This window comes from Pelecanus crispus, chromosome 4 (assembly GCF_030463565.1).
Source record: "Pelecanus crispus isolate bPelCri1 chromosome 4, bPelCri1.pri, whole genome shotgun sequence".
NCBI classification, from domain to species: domain Eukaryota; kingdom Metazoa; phylum Chordata; class Aves; order Pelecaniformes; family Pelecanidae; genus Pelecanus; species Pelecanus crispus.
Window position 1 is genome coordinate 49,591,450 of NC_134646.1, and position 19,519 is coordinate 49,610,968.

A 19,519-nucleotide genomic window follows, 5' to 3' on the forward strand; every position below is an offset into this window, starting at 1 on the left:
ATGCTGGTTTTGTGCTTTAACATGAAGCTTAATATTACAGCTAGTACTTCCATGACTTTCCGCATTGCAGAGATTTTCAGCTATGTCTAACATGAGATAAATTTATTTTCCTTATCCCATAGCCATGACTTTTAGATATCTGTATGAGTTTCATATAATGTTTACAGCATTGCTGATGAGCTCATTGTGCCTCCTTAGTGTGGAAATATTTTGTAAACAATAATGTAATTTCTTATGCTTACCGTGTTCTTTCTTTAAAAACTGGGAGACAAAGGGAGAACAACTAGTCAGAAAATTGTTATGCCTCACCACCTTATTGGGCTGAACTGGGCTGAAAACGTTTTTAACATCTTTCATTGAAATGGTACAAAATCTAAACATGTTGAACATCTATGTCATCAAGCATAAACATATTAAATATACCTTCTTGTCTCTTGCAGGAATACCATTATAGATAATGCCTTTAGCTGATGTTTTTTAAGCAAAGATCTTGTTGCTGTGCTTCAGACTAAGTGCAAAGCATAATATAATATTTACTATTTCAGGAGTGCACAATATTAATATTTGATTGGTGGTGTGGATGTCACATGCTATTATTGTTAGTGGCACTGAGAGTAAAACATTCATTGAGAAAGATAATCCTCACGCAGAAGGATATAAGAACCTGTAATTGGCAGTCAGGAGGTTAAAAGAGACTTGACAAGATTTCAAGGGATTAAAAAAGTTAATCCGTCAAGGAGCATACCCACCTCTGCTCCGAAAAAGGCTTGTATTCTAATTGAGATTTATCACAAGGTTTTTGGCAATAGTCCTGTCACCCTTCCACTTTTGCCCAGTGGAGCAAATTGAAACTCAGTAATCCTGGCAATATAACAGGTGTAGTAATAAACTGCAAGATGACATGATGTCGTTGTCCATAGGTCCCACACTGTGTCATTCTGCTATCATACTGTGATGCACTATGATGGTGTTTCAGGAATACTGAAATCTCTTGCAAGCACGTTATGTAGAGATGTGGGCCCTTCTGCACTTCTCCTGTAATCTTCTGGCACGCCCCCAAATAGTAGCAATTTTTCAGTCTAATGAGAAATGAAGTTAAATTACACCAGCTACTTTTTTTGGATAAATAGCAAGCTTAATTTAGAGATGTAGTTCCTATTTTATCAATGGAGGTAAACATGTAGTATATTTCAGTAGTATGTAAGCAGATGTAATACTTCAAATGTATGCTAATGTTTAAGAGATTTTGCAAAGCAGAGATGAAGTTACTCAGGTGATTACTCAAGTTGTTGTGGAAATAGGATTACAGTCTTCTCTTCTTTGCTGGTACTTTCCATTAATTTCTAACTCATGTCTATGAAGAAAGAAGCCAGCCCTTAGAGATGTGCTATCTGCTGTGATACGTGAATTATAATACATGTATTAAAGCTGGTAGTTTTCTGCATAAATTACATCTTTTATAAATTGCATCTTTTCTGTAAATTGCAATCTTTTCTTGAATCTTTTCTGTGAAAAGAACTGCTTGGTCTCTTTTTCAATGCTTTAAAAAATTCATGCTGTTAAAAATGTCTGATTTAGATGAAATTTTTGTAAACCTCTCCATACACAAGCACTTTAGAATAAAAAGGTCAAGTACATGTGTCCAAACTTGCTGTGAGCAATATCATTTGATGTTACATTTATGACTGAGATCACAAGAACACATGGGTTTTATATAGGTGTAATTACCCCACTGCAGTGATTAATTATGGATGAAAGTTAGGTGTCCTCTGAAGTAGACAGGAGTCTTTAAATACGAGATCCTTCATTTTCACATGGATGCCATTTCAGACAGCTTCATTCACAAAAACAAAAAAAAAAAATGCTGTCTCTTAGGAATCGTCACCTATAACAGCATTTGTAGTTTTATAATCCAGGAAAAACAAATGTGCTACAACTGTTTAGATGATGTGGATGTTTGCATTTGAAATACTTCATTTTCCCCAATAATAAAACCAACCAGACAAAACCAGAGTGGTTTTGCCAACATTTGATGAAATAGGATCACACAAAAGCATCTCTTAATAACTCTATATATAAAGGATTTATAAAGGATTAATATGGGGGGGGGGGGGTGTTGTAAATGAACATCAGCCATTTGGAAAATTAGCTAGCTCCACAAACCTTTCAGTAAAGAAACAGATACATTTCCTATGTTTTTTATTGAAAAATACTTGTAAGTTACCATTACTATGGTACAGGAAGCATCGTATTTTTATTTCAATAATAGTCATTAAAAACTCTAAAACTACAGCCAGCTGCATAGAGTTAACACCCTTTGCTAACCACTGATTCACATGAGTTTCACAAGGTGTAACACAATAACTGGGCACAATAAATTTATCTTCACTTGTGAAAGCTCCATACTCATCTGTTGTTTGATCTTCTCTTTTCATCTTTGAAATGCCAAGTTTCACACCAGTTTTTATTGAGGCATTTTTGCTGGACAGTGGGTCCTCATTTGACTCGCTCCAAATCTTTTCACACTGCCAAGGAATAGTTCTTTATGTTTTCAACTTATTTGCTAGGGTTTTGGTCCCCAGCAGCTTCTTTTCTGTCTCCCTCCTGTTAGTAATCTCAAGTAGAAGTCATGATATGCAGGTATCCACATGTTTGAAAAGGAGAGATCAATTCAGCTGGAGCCAAAACTAGAGGATAATTTTAAAACACATCCTTATTACTGATCCAATATCTTTTCACACAGTAAAAGGAGTAGTTGGTTTTCTTCATCAATTTTGTAAGTGATTGCTACTTTAGAGCTAAGACTGCCTATTCTTAATATCACCTGTAAGATTTTATAGTTCAGTGTCGTGGCTGATTTTATTTTAAGGGGGACAAAAATCAATGTGAAACTGTAATCCTAATTTGTTTTTCCCAAGGCTTACATAACACTTAAAAAATACAAAGCGGCTTTCAAACTGGCTTGCAAGCAACAAATCACTGGCCTTAGAAACAACTAACAGTAAGGTTGTCTTTATGTCATAGGTTGCTTTTATAAATCATATATGATAAATTATTTTTTCTGTTTGCTTTTTATTAGTAATATTTTTCAGGTACCTACAGTATCTCTTTGCTCACAGGATTAGTTTCATAAAAGCCACATCTCACTTTAGTGAGGCCTCTGGAGGTACATGGTGTGTTATTCCAATGCACGTAAAACACATTAATGGCTATATAATAAAGGATGCTCCATCTAGTAGCTAGTCCCTCCCGTGTGTCTCTGGCCCAGACACACAACTGCTTAGGCAGTTGTGATTCCTGGTGATGTAGTGAGGAACTACGTCCCTGTGAGGAACTGCGCTAAAACAGACGGTGGTGGAGAGGTTTCACTAGGGGGATGACTGCAGTCACTGAGCTGACTTAAACCTTGTTGTTTTGAACGAAAGATTTGCACAAGATTGCTTACGCAGCTAGCTAATGACTGACAAGTTTATATTGGAGGTGCTGAGGTAAGGTAGAGTTGTGTAAAAAGGCCCCTTTGATGGTGAACTCGGCATGTTCGTTCTGTTTTTAAATACGGATTTAAGTGGAAGTTCTGTGGGTTTGCAAGTTGATCTGCATGTAAGTGGTTGGTTTATGCATCCACATAATTGCACGGTTCAGGTAGGTGAGTGGTAATTATCATGGATAGATCTAAATCTCCATGAAGAAGTTTTGTAAAGAGGTTATAGGTTATTTTGTTTTGGCCTCAATCACATACCTTTGATCTACAAGTGGACCGCTGTAGTCGAGATATCATGAAGCCTAACAAACAGCAAAGGATTAGAAAACCTATATATTGACTTGCACATTCAATCAACTTGCATATGATCTCAGCAGGAAATTCAAAACAAAAGCTAATTTATGGAAAAATATGTAGTTCTAATCACAGTTTAGCTCCGTGGGGTTCCAAATAACACACTACAATCTCTACATGCAGATGCTTTCATCTTACATTCCAGATCTGGTGACATTCCAAAAGTTCTTATCAAACCTTATTATCATCTTTTATTAAAGCTTATTACATTTCTCCTTATTGCATGTTTGCTGTAATATTCTGTCATTCTTAATATGGAATAAAAAACCTTTGATCTTTTTTAGCCAGTCATGAGATGGAAATATGCAACACAAGTATTTCACTATATACTATAAAATCCCAGCTCGGTGTGTCCTTTGAACATCACATTAATTGGCCTCTGTTCCTTTTTCCTTTGGTTCTTAAATCTTTTCATCAGCCTGCACTTCTTTATGCCTGCACTATCAACATGCAAATAGGTTATGCAAGATCATATAGTGCCATTTCATTATTATTATATCCCTCAAGAGATTTGTGGGTTTTTGTTGGGTTTGGGTTTGTTTTTTTAATAAATAAGGCTTTTGAACTATAAAAATAGGTGGACCCGTTCATTGATGCTCTTGCCTAAGATAGATGTTTCCAATGAATTCTAAGACGTTACATCGGCATTGCTTTTCTTAACACTTCTGTCTTATGAGGGCTGCGATCTAAAGGATGTCGCCCTGAGCAAGACTTCTGTTGGAGTTGTGGAAAAAAACTAAAATAGATAAGTACAAACCTGAGCCTCAGCTGTTTTCCAGAAAGCAAGTTTAAAGGAGGAAAGGGAAGGAGTTAAAGATTGAAAAGGAAGAGAGTAAAGAAATGCCTGAAGGAATACAGAGAAGTAATTATCCTGTAGTCTTAACCCAGTCTTGAAAAGTGTAAATCAGGGGATTTTTTTTTCTCCCCCACAACACTTGACAACAAAATCATTGATTATGACTTTATTAGATAGAAACCCAAAATTTATGGAATGTTTTTCATGCCTTTGTATGAACTAAAAGAGACAAAACAACCCTTGTCTCAAAGGAGTCAGCAATCTAATATGCACTTCCCCATCATTTCTGTACCTGTAATGATTTTTCACCATCTTGTTAACTGTAAACAACATTATGTGGGGAGAAAAAAAAAAAGCTATGTTCAGGAGAAAGCCCAGGATAATACTAAATCTGAAACAAGACATAACAGATACATCTTATTTAAATAAGAGGCTACTGAATAATGATCTTTGTTTCTGTTTTAAGAAATCATGGATTCTCCCTTAAGCTTTGAATGTGCCTCATGTAATGCTGTTGACAGAATTAGACCATTGTTATATAAAAGTCCCTGGCTTGACAACTAAAATAAGACATCTAGCCATACAAGTTTTCAGAGGAATAAGTGTTCCATTTTTGGGTGAATGTAGTAAAAATAATTACACCAAGACTACCACACATCTTTCTTAAAAGTTCAAATGCAACAATACTTTAAAATGGCATATAATCATCTTTGATTAGTGGTCAGAGAAGGTAAGTTTATCCATAGTAGATAGCTGATATATCTTTGTTGCTATATTTTTTTCTAGGCAATCTTTTGTGAAGTGTTTTGCAAATTCTTTGTTAAGGTTCCGAGAGAAAATGAGGAATAGAGTATAAAGGTTGGATTGGACAGTAAAATCAATGGACCCATTCAACAGTTCAGGATAAAAGGAAAGAGACCACACTTTTTCAGTTACTGTATTGGTCTTGATAGGTATTGCTAAGTTTTTCATATAATGCTATACTGAAATGTTGTACATTCAGAATATAGGTTCAGCAACTTTTATATGATGCTCCTGGTGGCTAACCTTTTAAAGATGCTCAAAAGCATGTACTTTTAAGTTTAAATTTAGAAATAACAGGCTTTTTGTTAATTTGAGAAAAACAGTAATAAAGAACTTGTCTTTGTAACTTTTAATTCACTTTATTTAAAATTTTAATTAACTATTTTTAATTCACTATTTGATCTGCAGCAACATCCAAGGCATCCTATTATGTTAGAAAAAAGCAAATGAATGCAAATCACTGACAGTTGATTTGCACATCTTCTGGTCCACTCCAGGTCCTTCAGAATAAAATAGGTTTAGATTCTAATTATAGCTGCAAGAAAAATATATGGGAGATAATTTTAAAAACCACTTCAGTGTTCAAATATTTCATTTGAAAATGTATTGCCAACAGGGAGATGAACTAGAAGATAATCCTTCAACAAGATTGAGCAATAATTGCAATTTGCTTAGTTTAAATTATAATCTTTTTGCATTGCTTTAAATATAAATTATATTCACTTTTCCTTATGTGCAAGTATGCATATATATTATTCTATTAATTCTAGGGAAGCAATTTTGTAAATCATGGTTTGAAAGCACCAGCACCCAGAAATACGTAGCGGTAGCAGTCCTGGAAGATGAGTTCAATATCTTAGCAAGAAGCTCATCTTCAAGTACAGCTTCATGAATAATAAGACTTGATTACCATACCTTGTAAAACGCATGGGAGAAAGGAAGGAGGGTCGCCAACATCATTCAGTTCCTCTTGCCAACTTTCCCCACAGTGTCGAGTTCTTTGTGTTTGTAGAACACACACCATAGGCCTTATCTCCAGAGGTCTTGGGGAGATGCTTGCTACTTAGAGATAGCCGGTGTTTTTTTCTTTCTGCTGTCTAGTGTTAATTTTTCATCTGTTGTTATTCTAAGAAGACCTGGAGGTTAGAAGTCCATTTTCCAGTTCAGGCAACTCTGTTTCTGCTTCTTTTTACTTAAAAGAATCTCCTATTTGTGAATTCTTGTTCCCCTGAAATACAGTGTAACCTTTAAAATTCTTTCACTGCAAAAAACAGGTTTACCAAATTCAAAATGGAAGCTGTTGAATTACTGGCACTTCTGACCAGTACTTAAGAGACTTCAGACTCAAACTTCAGTTACTTCTCCAGTTACTGTAGGGCTACTTCTGTGAATAAAGCCTCTGCTTATATGCATATGGTTTTACCTGTTCATCCTATCACCTGCATCTTTAATGCTTTCACTTGCACAGGTTGTAGGGTGTTTGCTCTGCCCTTTGTTTTTCATATGAGCCTATTTGTCACTTACAGTACTTTAAAAAAAGATGTGGTTGATCCTGGTGAGTTACGATAGAGACGCCCTTGAATTTTGACCAGAACAATAAATAAGTTTCTCTGGTTTTTATTGCATATTGCTACTCTTTCCTACCAAGAAAAGAAATGTTCTTTCTTTCTCACAGCAATCATAAGCCCCAGCATTGTATGTATACTCACATCTGTGTGCAAACTTTGTTTTCTGTTCAGAGCTACATCCTGGATACTGGGGGATGCTAACACCCATCTAATTTCTTTATCAACTAGCTGTCGCTATCCTCTTACCATTCAAGTGTAGGGGGGGGAGGAAATCCAGACAAGCCCAGTTTTTGCTAAATGGAGAAACAGCTACGTAAATAGGTTTTCTGTCCAATTTTTTTGTTTGTGCTTCTCATAACTTTGGCAGAAGAGAGCTTTGAGCCGGTGAGCAAGGCAGTGAAGGGAAAGCGCTCCCCAGTCAAATGCAAGGAGGTAGTTGTCAGCTCTCACAGTTCTAGTTCTGCCACGTAGTTACATAAATTATCCATCTCTCTTACCACCTACTAATAAAGGGATTGATTTCTTTTTGGCTTGCTGAAGAAAGTCTCAAAGAGGGGTTTGAAGTGGTAATACAGTGTGTTTGCTCAAGAACAAGTTCCTTGTAAAGACAATGCATAAAGCACAGCAATACTAGCTTGAGAAACAAGCACACAAGGCAAATGGGCTGGCAACGTTAAAAGAATGAAAGGGCCTGATAGCAGCAACTTCTTCCTGAAGCAGATTATTGTAAAATGTTTTACACAGTGTAAACTAGTCATAATATTTTTTTCAAGCGTTTGCTGTGAAATGTATTCTTAGTTGCTCTTTTAATTATTGAGTGGAAATGAAGGTCTTGTAGACTGAGTACAAACCAAAATAACTAGGCCTTAATTACAGAGTGAAAGGTAAGATCAACTAGGCTTGAAAAAGCAGTTTAAGGTGGTTCAGAAATTCCTCAGTGAACTGTGTGGTGACAGACGGTAAGGTTACCTGACAACCTGTAACAAATGATAGCATTTTTGTGTTAACATCAATGCTACTGTAGGTATAAATGCACTCCTTTAATCGGAGCTCTGAATCTTTTGAATATCCCAGTCCATTTGGCATGTTCTGCTTTGCAGAAGTATAAAGGGAGGGGGCAAAAACCCAACTGTTAGTTTGGTTACTGCTTGTATATTTGAGATTCATTCTGGAGAATTCAGCCATATCCACCAGCACCACCCAGGCACTGGTGCTGTGTTCATGCCAAGACCAGCACAGATCCTAGAGGACTTTGTCCTCTCTGATGCTTCTCTTCCCACTCTGTTAAAGGGAATGGAGTCCTCACCATTTAAACCATCACTGCACTCTAAAGGCTGGCCATAATGCTGATAATTTGTCCAGTAGAAGTACAAATACCACCTTAAACAACTCCATCAGTCCCAAGGTAAAATGCTATCGTAACTCCAGCAAGTGAAGATCTGTTGGTAGCTAGAGATTACTTTGCAGAATAGAGATCGGGACGGAAACAGCAGAATAGGCAGAGGATATCATCATCTGTTTCTCTGTCTGAAAAGTCATCCTGTTCCACAATGGGAGCAATCATCCCAGTTTTGATACAAGTGAAAGGAGGCTTTTGTTGGAATTGCGGCAGTCCGTCTTTGCTCCCATCCCCTGAGGATTCATCCATGCTTGCAGCTGTGGGTTATTTGGATTGAGTTGTTGTGGTCCGTGACCACAACCATCACAAGCTGCATGCCTTCTGGTTAGAGGCATCTGGCATTCTCAGACAAGTCCTTGCTGCCATCAAAGATATGCCAGTATTGAAAGTTGTTCCAATGTTAGTACCCTCATAGATTTGGCAGACTCAGAACTAGTTACTCTAGGAAGGGTCTCTTGTCTTCATTGTCATTGTCTAATACCAAATAAATGCCAATTGAATGGGAATAAATCAGACCTGACAGGCAATATCCAATCCAAAAGTCAAGAAACTGCTTTACATTAGATTTGGGACTAAAATAGCAGCTGAGCATAGAAAAATATATTTTTCTTTATATGTTTTTGCTTTAGTTTTGCTTCATATATCAAATTCTTTATAGAAAAAAGTAAACCTACCATTTCTCTGAACACAATAGAAACAGAGAAGGGGATTGAACTCTGACATCCCCATCCCAAAGGTGGAAGAAAGTCTTCATCCTTTTCTAGAACTGAGGAAATCAAACAAACATATATGCCACTGCAGTCTGCGTGCATTATTCCCCCTCTGGAAATCCAGAACTAGTTCATAACATTTGACTTGAAGGGTTCAGACCCCCACCACTGAGGTGTGCTCTCAGTGTGTAGTTACCAGTACCAGGTGCTGCTTATCAGACTCATGGGGGCATCAAGAATTTTTAACAGGTGCCTCGCTGTCCTTATAACACTGATAAGGGCTTAAAGTTTGCTTTTATATAGATGGCTGGCTGAGAAGAGACCAATCTTAATAGACAGAATAGTGCCTGAATTTGTCTTAATCAGTCAATTTACCCATGTTCCCCATCTCTAAAGAAAGTGTGCCTTGTATTTTGATCCTGTATCAGCAAGCCTAATTCTTTCACGTTGTTCTCATATGTTTGTAGTGAAAGAATTCTCTAAATTCCATAGTGCTGTCTCAGAGAGATTACATAGTTGAATTATTTAGTGTATTAGTACACAGTGTAAGTTTTGGGTTGTCACTGGAGTTGTCAAGCAACGCTTTTGGTCTGCTTCAAAAATATTCCAATATCCACAATCTGTGAAACAGCTCCATGTATCCACCTATTCATTTTTATTAAACATTGTTTATTGAACTTTGTGCTAGTTCAGTGTCAAAGTTGAGAGAGCAATAGTATTTTTGAGGGCTACAACTATTACTCACCATCTTTGACAGTGAACTACAGTGGGACTCACATCAGTACAAACACAAAGAAAAGGTAATTGTCACTTACCTTGTAGTAACCATGGCTCTTTGAGATGTAATCAATATAGATCCCACAGTCCTTGCCTTTGAAGACTTCAAATTCCAGCTGTTTTGAATTATGAGGGAATGGCTAGAAGGTCATGTCAGAGCTTCCCCTTCTGATCTCCCAGTGGAGCGTGAAGAGGCACAGGGCATCTACATAGCACCACCAGACAGAGCTGTTAATGATGTTCTAAACTCATGTGTTTGGAAGGGATGCACTTGAGAGTTACAAAATGAATGTCACTTTCTTTTTTTCTCCTGAAGCGTATTAAAAGTGATAAGAAGCCAGCAAAGTTAGGAGAGGCGATTAGACCTCCAAACTGAAGACAAGAAATGTACTGGGTTTGAATCATGAAATATTTAGCTATTTGCAGTCTTTCATTGCTGCCAGTGAAGTGAAATAGTATAACAGATAGTAGAGTTTGACCCTAGAGATTTTGATGAAATATATTAAAACAGATACAATCATCAGATGATTAATATATAAATAAGAATTTCAGCTGAGGTAGGGCCAAAATAATAATGGCTAATTCTAGTGATGTGCCAAAAATGGTGGTGGTCGGATTTATGGTTTAACAAGAGATGAGAAAGGAAAAAAGAAATAAGGTTTTGGGGTCAAGGAACATTCTACATTATCAGGCTTTGACAGGCAATTTAAGGTCTGAGAAAGAAGAGTAATAGTAGAGTCAGAGACTTGGAACAAAGAGAATATGTCATCTATATTTCAGCATTTCGGTCTTTGAAACATTCAGTAATAGGACTTCGGTTGCATTCTGGTTTTTGTTTTGTTGAGGGTAAGGGGGAGAGTTGAAGGCAAAGACCTGGCAGAGAACATCTTCATTCTGCAGTGTTCACTGTCTCCCTCAACAACTTCCACTGATGCTTGTTTGTCTTAAGTAAGGGTTGCCGTGGTCAATCCAGAGAGAGTGAAAGATTAGAGATGAAACCAAAAGGGATGAAGAATTGTTTGTCATTTGGATGGAAGGAATGAATAAATTAATAACATCGACTATAGCAGTAATCTGCTTCAGAGACAGAAGGAGCAGGAGCAACAAGATAGAGTGAATTATCTTCCTCATATTTTGCACTAATAGTTAAAATACATTATTACAGAATTTTTTTCCAGTGTATTTTTGTTCCCTGGTAGCACTGAAAGACTGTTTTAGCTTTGGAGATAACTGCTGTCGTAAAATGAACAAACCCATGTTATACCAAACACAGATTAGAGTGATTATGATAAAATTAATTTTGCTGCTATCATAGAGTCGTTGGAAGAGAAGGAAGTACACCACAGAGAGCAAGAAATTGCATGTGTTATGTGTATCACGGTATAGCATTAAGGTGATTTTTTTCCATATTTTTGCTCTAAAAGTTTAGACGGGGGGTTCATTCATTAATCCCTGGTGATATCAAGGTTCTTTAAGTAGTTCCCCCTAACACCATGGAAGGTTGACTCTGTCTTTCATAATTAGCTTAGCTAATCTTTTTAACATGGTATCACCTTTCTAATAAACATGGTTGTGGAGAATTAAGTAGTTCAGAAACCTAGCTTATGCACTATCATCAGAGCAAAGTGCCCCAGTGTCTCCAGCTCTGCTAATGGTCTTGGCCTCGTTCTGTAGACTAGCGTGGGGAATGGCCACATAACTGGAGGTTGCGCAGGGTGTTGGTGATAGCATGGAAAGGAGTGTTCATGTCTTAGGTTAGCCCTGCAACACCCACAGCACCCTCCCTTCTCTCCTCTTGCGTTGTTTCTTTTCCCTTTCTGGCTAACCAGAACGGATCCATGTGCTGGTGAAATAATTTATTTTAGTAGGTCATTTAGGAGTTCACTTAAATGATTTGTCTCTTCAGAAGGATCAAAAATGAAAAAAGAGAGAAGGACGTAATTACTGCCTATCCTTTTGAACATTGATTTGGGACCGGTAAAAGACTCAAAATGAGGCTGGTGAGCGTTCTGTCAACTGCGTTCACCGACAGCACTGTATCATTAAAGGACAGTGGTAGTAATTGCTTAGTGCCATTGCTAAGTTGAACTATTAGTCTGTGAATGCTTGTTCCTGTAATTTAATTTTTTAATGTATGAGTTGCTATTCCGCTGCGAAGCATGGAAAGCCATTATTTGTGCGATTTGTCATTGTGGCTAAGAGCATCAAATAACCTGTATCCTTTACCACCAGCAATGCATCTGTTTGGCCTCAACTGGCAGTTGCAGCAAACTGAAAATGATACATTTGAGAATGGAAAAGTGAATTCTGATACTGTGCCAACACATCCTGTAACAGTACCTGCTGGGGAAAATGGTAAGTGAAACAGGCACCAGTTTCTCTCCTTCTTTTGGAGCATTCCTTTTCTTTGTGTCTTACTTACATGGCCACACTTTAACAGTTTTCCTCCAAAACTCTATATTTAATGGAAGTACAGAGCATTTCTAAGTAATAATAATATTAAATAGACATGTAGATACTAAACAGGACTTGTATTTCAGTTGAAAAGAGCACACTGTTCCTCCTACCTAGCATGTGAAGGGAGTGATGAATCCTGGGCGATAATGTTGATCTTACTAGGAAAGCTGGCTGTCAACCAAAATTCCTCATGGGAATTGACATGTAATATTTGATGAGGATAGAAAAGCTCTCATCGCATCCAGAGAAGCAGAATCTCCACTTACTCTAAAATCTTTGATAAAGTAATGATTGTTGTGGGGTCCTCGGAGGTAGCAGGATGGTGCTGAGGCTGGCTGGGACCATCCTGCCTGAGGGGCTTGCTTGGCTGGGGTCTCATGCTGCAGAAATGGCCACAACAAAGCCAGGGAGACCAAGGTGACAGGACACACTATTTCATAAGGGGGACCTGACACCAAGATTCAGTCTTTGGGAATCCCAGTGAGCTCTGGATAGTTTTCAGACAAAAGCCTTGTCTGTGACAAGGTGGACATAATCTCTTTTTCTGAAGAGTTGGCACCAGAAAAGGCACTTCAGGGAGGTTTTGCATATTTTTGAAGCTTCTTTCTTATCTGTGTTTAAAAGGCAGCTCATGATCAAGGAGCTTCCTATGGCATGATGACCTCACTGTGGAATGGCTTGTGTTTTTCTCTACAGATGATGATGCTTTCTTTTTCTTAATTTCTGTCTGAAATTTAATAGGTCATGTATAATATGTTCATTTGTTTTCTCAAAGTCTCTAGCATATAATACTGAGTTTGAATCATCCAACCAATATATAACGTAAAAAAAAAAAAACCCCAAACCAAAACTTTATTAATTTTGTTGTAGGAACTTTTAAAATACAAACTACATAAAAGGATTATTTTTTATCAACCTTTTTCCATGTTGCCCTTTAAGATTCTCAAAACATTTAAGAGGCTGTGCACTTTTGGCTAACAGAGGCTTTAAAATCAATAGTTTTTGAATAGAAGACTTGATTTAAATGGTTGATGAATGCGGTGTTTGCTTCATTACACAAAAATCCATTCTTCCTTTCACAAGGTAGAGCTGACCTCCTTACCACTGAGGAGGAGGAAGCCTCTGCCAGCAGCTGACATCTTGAAAATTCTTCAAGTTATTGCAGCTCCAAGTTATAGAAAAGATACAGTTCAGTTCATTCTTTTTGTTGTCTTTGTAAGCATATGAAACTTCTCCAGCAGGACTACTTCTTTTTTCATTTCCTTTAACCTACTGCCTTTTTTTTGCACTTAGATATTCGTTATCTCTTTCTGTGTTCTTACTTGTTTGAGTGAATAGCAAAAAGCTACTGTATGGTTAATGGATGTTGATGCTGCAGTGACAGCTCATCATCCTGCTGTCTTCTGCCCTGAGTAGCTGATATATTATCTTGTATAAGTATATATATAAAAAAGTATATATATATAAAAGTATGTAAGTATAAGTATATAAGTATATATAAGTGTATATATGTAAGTATATAAGTATTTTTGTAAATATTTTATAAATACAAATTGTTCTTTTTCCCTTGATAATTTTTTTATTTTTACAAATTAAAGCCTGCTATACTTTGCCTCAAAAATAAAAGGAAATAACAAATATATCAAATCCCATTTTTCCTTCCTTATGTCCCTAAATACTGTACAAGAGAACAGGGTTAATTCTATCCACTGTTAAAATGCTGTCCTCTGCAAAATATGGTAAGTGGTCATTTATCGGCATACATCAATACTAAACAACAGACAGACCAGAGAATACACATTTTAAACCTCAGAAGGGAAGTTAAACAGAAGAGAAAGTGTGATGACTAGATGTGAAATTTAAGGAGGGGGCACCTGTGCTAGCATACTAGTTACTGAAAACTGTAAGGAAGAATCAATAAAGCCTGCCTTGGTTTGGATACTTGGACAGCTGTACAACTTTCAGTACTACCTCTCTTTATCCCCCTGGTAATATCCTGATACTCTGATTTAGAGGGGAGAAATTCCCAGTGTTGTATGGGCCAGGCATTTCCCTTGAGTCTCTCCCTTCTAAACTTTGGATAATCCTGGGTCTGCTTTGGTCAGAAAATCATAGCCCTCTGTGTCCTAGATCCCAGGTATTCATTTGCCATTCAGAAGTACAGGTACTTTGTGTGACGAATTAGCAAAGCTTAAACTTGAAAATGTATCCTTATGACCTCAGAAGAAAATTCAGCTGTGGTTTACCTGGAAATAGCGAGTCATAAATTGACAGTAAAAGCATGTTAAATCATCCTTAAATGCAAATCATTTGTTAAGTGAAGACTGAATCTCTGAACAAGCCTTTTCCAAAGGTTTTTTGTTTGTTTCTTTTGTGGATTTTTTTTCCCCTCTCCCAGTGCTTCTCTCTATATGAACAGTAAACTGCTGGCAACGTATCACCTGCTTGTCTAGACAGGCATGATTCAGGGCTGCATAAGGCGGCATAAGAATGTGTGTTTTCTATAGATATGACAAATTTTATAGGCCATTTCAGTTTAGGTTCTGCAAAGTAATTTGTAAGCCATGCTTAATCAAATACAAACATTTACTTGAGGTGCATCAGTGCTTTATCTGTTCTTATAACTAGGCGATAGAAAAGGTTAAAAAACAGAGCTTGTTTAACCATTGTGTTTTAGCAGTTGGTCACATCTCACATGTTGCTGGCTTTATTTTATGTCATATAAAATCTATGTGCAATTCAGAAATACTGTATAATAATATATGCTTAATTGCAGATTTTTAAAAATGCAAGAGAAGAAAAAAGTGAGTGGGAAAAGGGGCGTTTCTTTTGGCTTACTTAGATGCACTTTTTCAGATTATTCTTATTAAGATACTTCATACTTGCTTTAACTGATACATATCGAGCTTTTTTGTTTTGTTTACAGTATCTCACTTTAATTAAAGGTATAGTAACATCTTAATTAGATGTCATGTTGGGTTTTTTTCCTAAAAAGGTATGTTTTTAAGGAGGATTTTGACTTCATTTCTTGAACCGCTTGTTGCAGAAGGGTATATAGCAGATGTCTCACAGAAGAAGATCTGAATACAAGGTTATTCAATTGAATGGGAGAACATGCTATTGACTGTCTGTAAATCCAGCCTTGCAACCTAATATTCTAATTAGTACTGCCTTTGAAGGATGGAAAATTATATTATGCGTGACACTATACAGCAATTATTGTTGAGCATTTTTGTGTTTTGGTTGTGCATTCATTTTTATTCTGTTACAGATACTCAGCTATTCACAGTGTATTTTGTGTTTTAATCTATAGAATTATTGCAGATAAGGAGAGGGAGTTTGGCTTCATGTCCTTTTAGTGATATTTGTGATATTTTATTTTTCTTGTATAATAATTAAATATTGTTTATTGCTTTAAATATTTGTTTAGCTCAGGATTTTTTCCACCCTAACCTCAGACAGTCAAAATACAATTTACAAATACTAAATATGACAAATATTATACCTATTAATTAGCCATAATGCATTGGATTATCAGTATCACAAATGCATCATACAAAGATTGCATATGTTAGATAGTACGTGATACAGCAAATTAATGTATTTGGTAAATTAAATAATAGTATATCTAGCAATATAAGTACAAATCATGATATAAATATTATTTACCTGTAAATATTTATGTGTATTTGTGTTATTGTTTTTTGGGGACAGTCTGTGAAAGAAGAAATTTTGGGGGTAGAGAAGAAGTATATAGTGAAAGAGAATATATTCAGGAAGCTAGGTATTTTAGAATTTGGTTTCTTATTTGGACTGTTACGTCGTTACGGAATTGTGTGAATGCACATGACATTTCCTAATTTGATTTAAAGCTGTGCATAAGAATTGTTACTGTTTAGAAAGCGAAAAGGAAATGATGACACTACTAAGATTTGTCTTATGCCCATTGAGATACAACAGAGAACAAAGAATAGTTAACACCCTGTTCTTAGGAGGGCAAACAACCAGTGACGATTTTGAGAGGTGGTGTGGCATTAAAGAGCTATATGGCTACAGGGTAAAACTACCGCTTTTTTTGTGAAGAAAATGGGAGTCCGTAGGATCATTATCTGCTAAGGATAAGTGTTGAAGCCCAGTAACAGGCATTCCTGGCAAGTTGGTCAAAATGTTTGATAAAGTGTACCTGCTCAAGCTGTCTAGTTCATCTTTTCAGTAGTAAGAGGTAGCTGTTTTTCATTTCAAATGTAGAAATAGGGGAAGCTGCAGATCAATACTGCAAACAAGTGTTTATTGTTTAGTGATTACCAGTCAACCAGTGTGTGAATTTATACGACACAACATGCTTGAATTTGAAGGAAGTGGTAAGAAACAAATGCTTAAATGAACCAAAGTAGTGAATACAGATCCATCTTCTAGAATAACATACGAATATTGTGAAAGGTTAAGTCCAAAGGTAGAAAAGCATCAGACTCATCCTGAAAAGTGTAAAAGAAAAGGTTTCTCCAAGATCAGATATTTCACTGTCTTTTCTCAGCAGAACACTGATCAATATGATAATCCTGTGAGACATTTTCAGTGACTGCAACACTGTTGTGGCACAGCTCTGATGATGATACAAGCCCCCACTCCAGGCCTCTCAATGGTGCTTCTGTACCTGTTTAATTCAGCAGCAGTCTCTGTTCATCTTGGATGCACAAAAAGTGGCGAGGATCAATCTGTGACCTCACCTGGCATTTCAGATTTTAATCTAGTTTTTTAAAGTCTAAATGTTTGCAAAAAGGTTGTGTCAGTCTGTTCCATCAAATGATGAATAATGTAGAATTTGAACATAACAGACAGGGTAGCAACAGTGTTGTCAGTTCTTCAGAACCCTTGTACACAGACAAGTCAGCATCACTTGAACATGCTTATCACATTCAGATGGGTTTAGTTCAATCTTTATAATAGACTAGCTGCTGAAAACAAGAGTATAAATTGATAAAAACACAGCAGACTGTAAGATTGTAACTACAATTCCATTTTTCTTTATATTGCTTCACTCAAGGCTCACCTTGATGTGCCAGCTGCTTAAATGTGGCATTACTTGCTTACTCCAGAGTTGACGTGTTGGTAAGCAAGTTCTCACACACATCTTTGCATCTTAGTCTAGATTTGACAGTCCTGATTCCATCGGATCAAAGTAGGCTTTGACCCTGGCACCAGCTTCCAAGACTGCCTATATCCAGCTGCATGGCATGGAGTTAGTGCCTGAACATCAGATCTGAGTCTTGGCCTCAAACAGACTTGATGCAAACTCATCTAAGCCATCCCAGATTTTAAAGTTGGGTGGTGACGGTTTGTGCAAACCGCTTCTTTAGTGCATCAGCCTTAGTAGCTCTGTTTCCTATGAATCTGGCAGGTAGAATACACTGCCACAACTAAAACACAGTTTGTCTGCTGATGAGCTTTGAGAAAGGTTTGTAATCTTTGCCAGATTTAGCATGTGCCTGTGCAGTACAGCCAGGGGCAGTGTGGAGATCTCAGAGCTGTCACAGACCTGTGCTGTCCATAGTGTCCAGCCCAGTGCCTTGCAGGGTCATCAGCTTGGGCTGGAACAATTTTACCCCTTTCATTTATTTGACAGTGCTTCACTGGGATGGCACAGAGCCTTGGAGATTGGATGATACTGTTCTGTACTCGAGCTGCCTTGTAGATTCAGTCTCTGTTGTTTGGACTTACCCACCTGAAGAAAAAGTTTGTTGAGGGTATCTAAAGTTTATGTCTTCGTTCTTAATGCCACAAGCAATAGTCCAGTTTTTCAGTGTTAGAGTTTGACATCATGTGTCTTTTGCATGTAGCATCTTCTTTGCTTCTTCTAGGCATTTCCAAGCCATCATCACTGGCCTCCTAGGGCTAACTGATAGTTGCACAAATGCTTCACAGAGAAAAATCGTTAATGCCCTTCGGTGCTATGTTCTTATTCCTAGTAACTGGCCTGCAGGATAAATAAATATTCATGATATAGAAAATAGTGAAAGTACCAGACTTTGACATGCTGTAATACATTTTATTCAGGAGACGGTGTGGACAAGGAGGTGATAACAAGCTTGAGGCTGAGGCTAGGGAGTGCAGAGGATGCAGGCATTATGGGGAGTAAAGGCATAAGGACATAGTCACAATGGAGCAAGAAACATTGCCTTTCTTTTTGGGGAATGCAAAAACAAAATGTAGGAAACCAGAGCTGTAGGCATTGTTAGTACTGTATAAATGCTCTGATATTTAATGTAGAGAAGACTGTATATTAGTTCTCTTGACTGCTTATGTTTATGTGTCTAATATTCTTAAAATCTGTATGTTGCATTTGCTTTTATGTTAAATTTTTTTAGTGTGAGACTTTATGTTGGAAAACCCTATTAAAATACTTGGGGGAAAAAATAAATAGTTTAATGTAGATACTAAAACAGTTTCCATAATGCTAGTGCTTAGGGAAGTTACAGTATTTTTACTTGGAAGGTATTTGTGGTATCTTTGCTTTTTTATTTCCAAATCAGTGATTTCCCTGGGATCTTATATTCAGAAAGATTGTCAGGTAACATTTTATCTGAGGTGATTCTAAATATTTGATGGTTTATATGAAGGATGATTAAAAACAAGAAAAGAATACTAATGTTTTATTTCTTATTATTCTAACCTGTCAGGAAAATTAGGGGGATTTGCACAAGAAAACAACACTATAGATTCTGGAGAACTTGATATAGGCCGAAGAGCAATACAAGAAGTTCCCCCTGGGATTTTTTGGAGATCACAACTCTTCATTGATCAGCCACAATTTCTAAAATTCAATATATCCCTTCAGAAAGATGCATTGATTGGAGTATATGGCCGAAAAGGCTTACCACCTTCACACACTCAGGTGAGAACTGCTTGCATTGGAAGTAGGACACGTTATCATAAACTGTGAGCTTGTATCTTTTGTATCTCTTTTCTTTCTCAGGATTACATCCTTCTCCATTTTGCTGATTTTTATTTTTACTCTTTCTACTTTATTGATCTAATTTGATGTCCAAAACATTTATAATACTGTAAGTGATGGCATCTAAAATGGGGGTGGGGGGAATTCTTATTTATGAGCTGTTCTGAATGCCATGAGCAATGATGATGGTTTAGATATGGAGTTGTTTCATGCAGAATTTA

The 19,519-nt window shown here is 36.9% G+C and overlaps 1 protein-coding gene across 9 annotated transcripts in view; it reads left to right on the plus strand.

The window, feature by feature from the left end:
- TENM3 (teneurin transmembrane protein 3) overlaps positions 1–19,519 on the plus strand; it is a 320,001-nt gene that overhangs the window by 209,135 nt on the left and 91,347 nt on the right. For 7 of the 9 annotated variants that reach the window (XM_075709610.1, XM_075709612.1, XM_075709613.1 and 4 more), the window contains 2 exons: positions 12,122–12,244; positions 19,024–19,238. In XM_075709610.1, the coding sequence (XP_075565725.1) occupies positions 12,122–12,244; positions 19,024–19,238 (338 nt within the window). Of the gene's footprint in view, positions 1–12,121; positions 12,245–14,577; positions 14,606–17,185; positions 17,221–19,023; positions 19,239–19,519 lie in introns of all 9 variants that reach the window. The other 2 variants (XM_075709618.1, XM_075709619.1) reach the window with 1 other exon arrangement.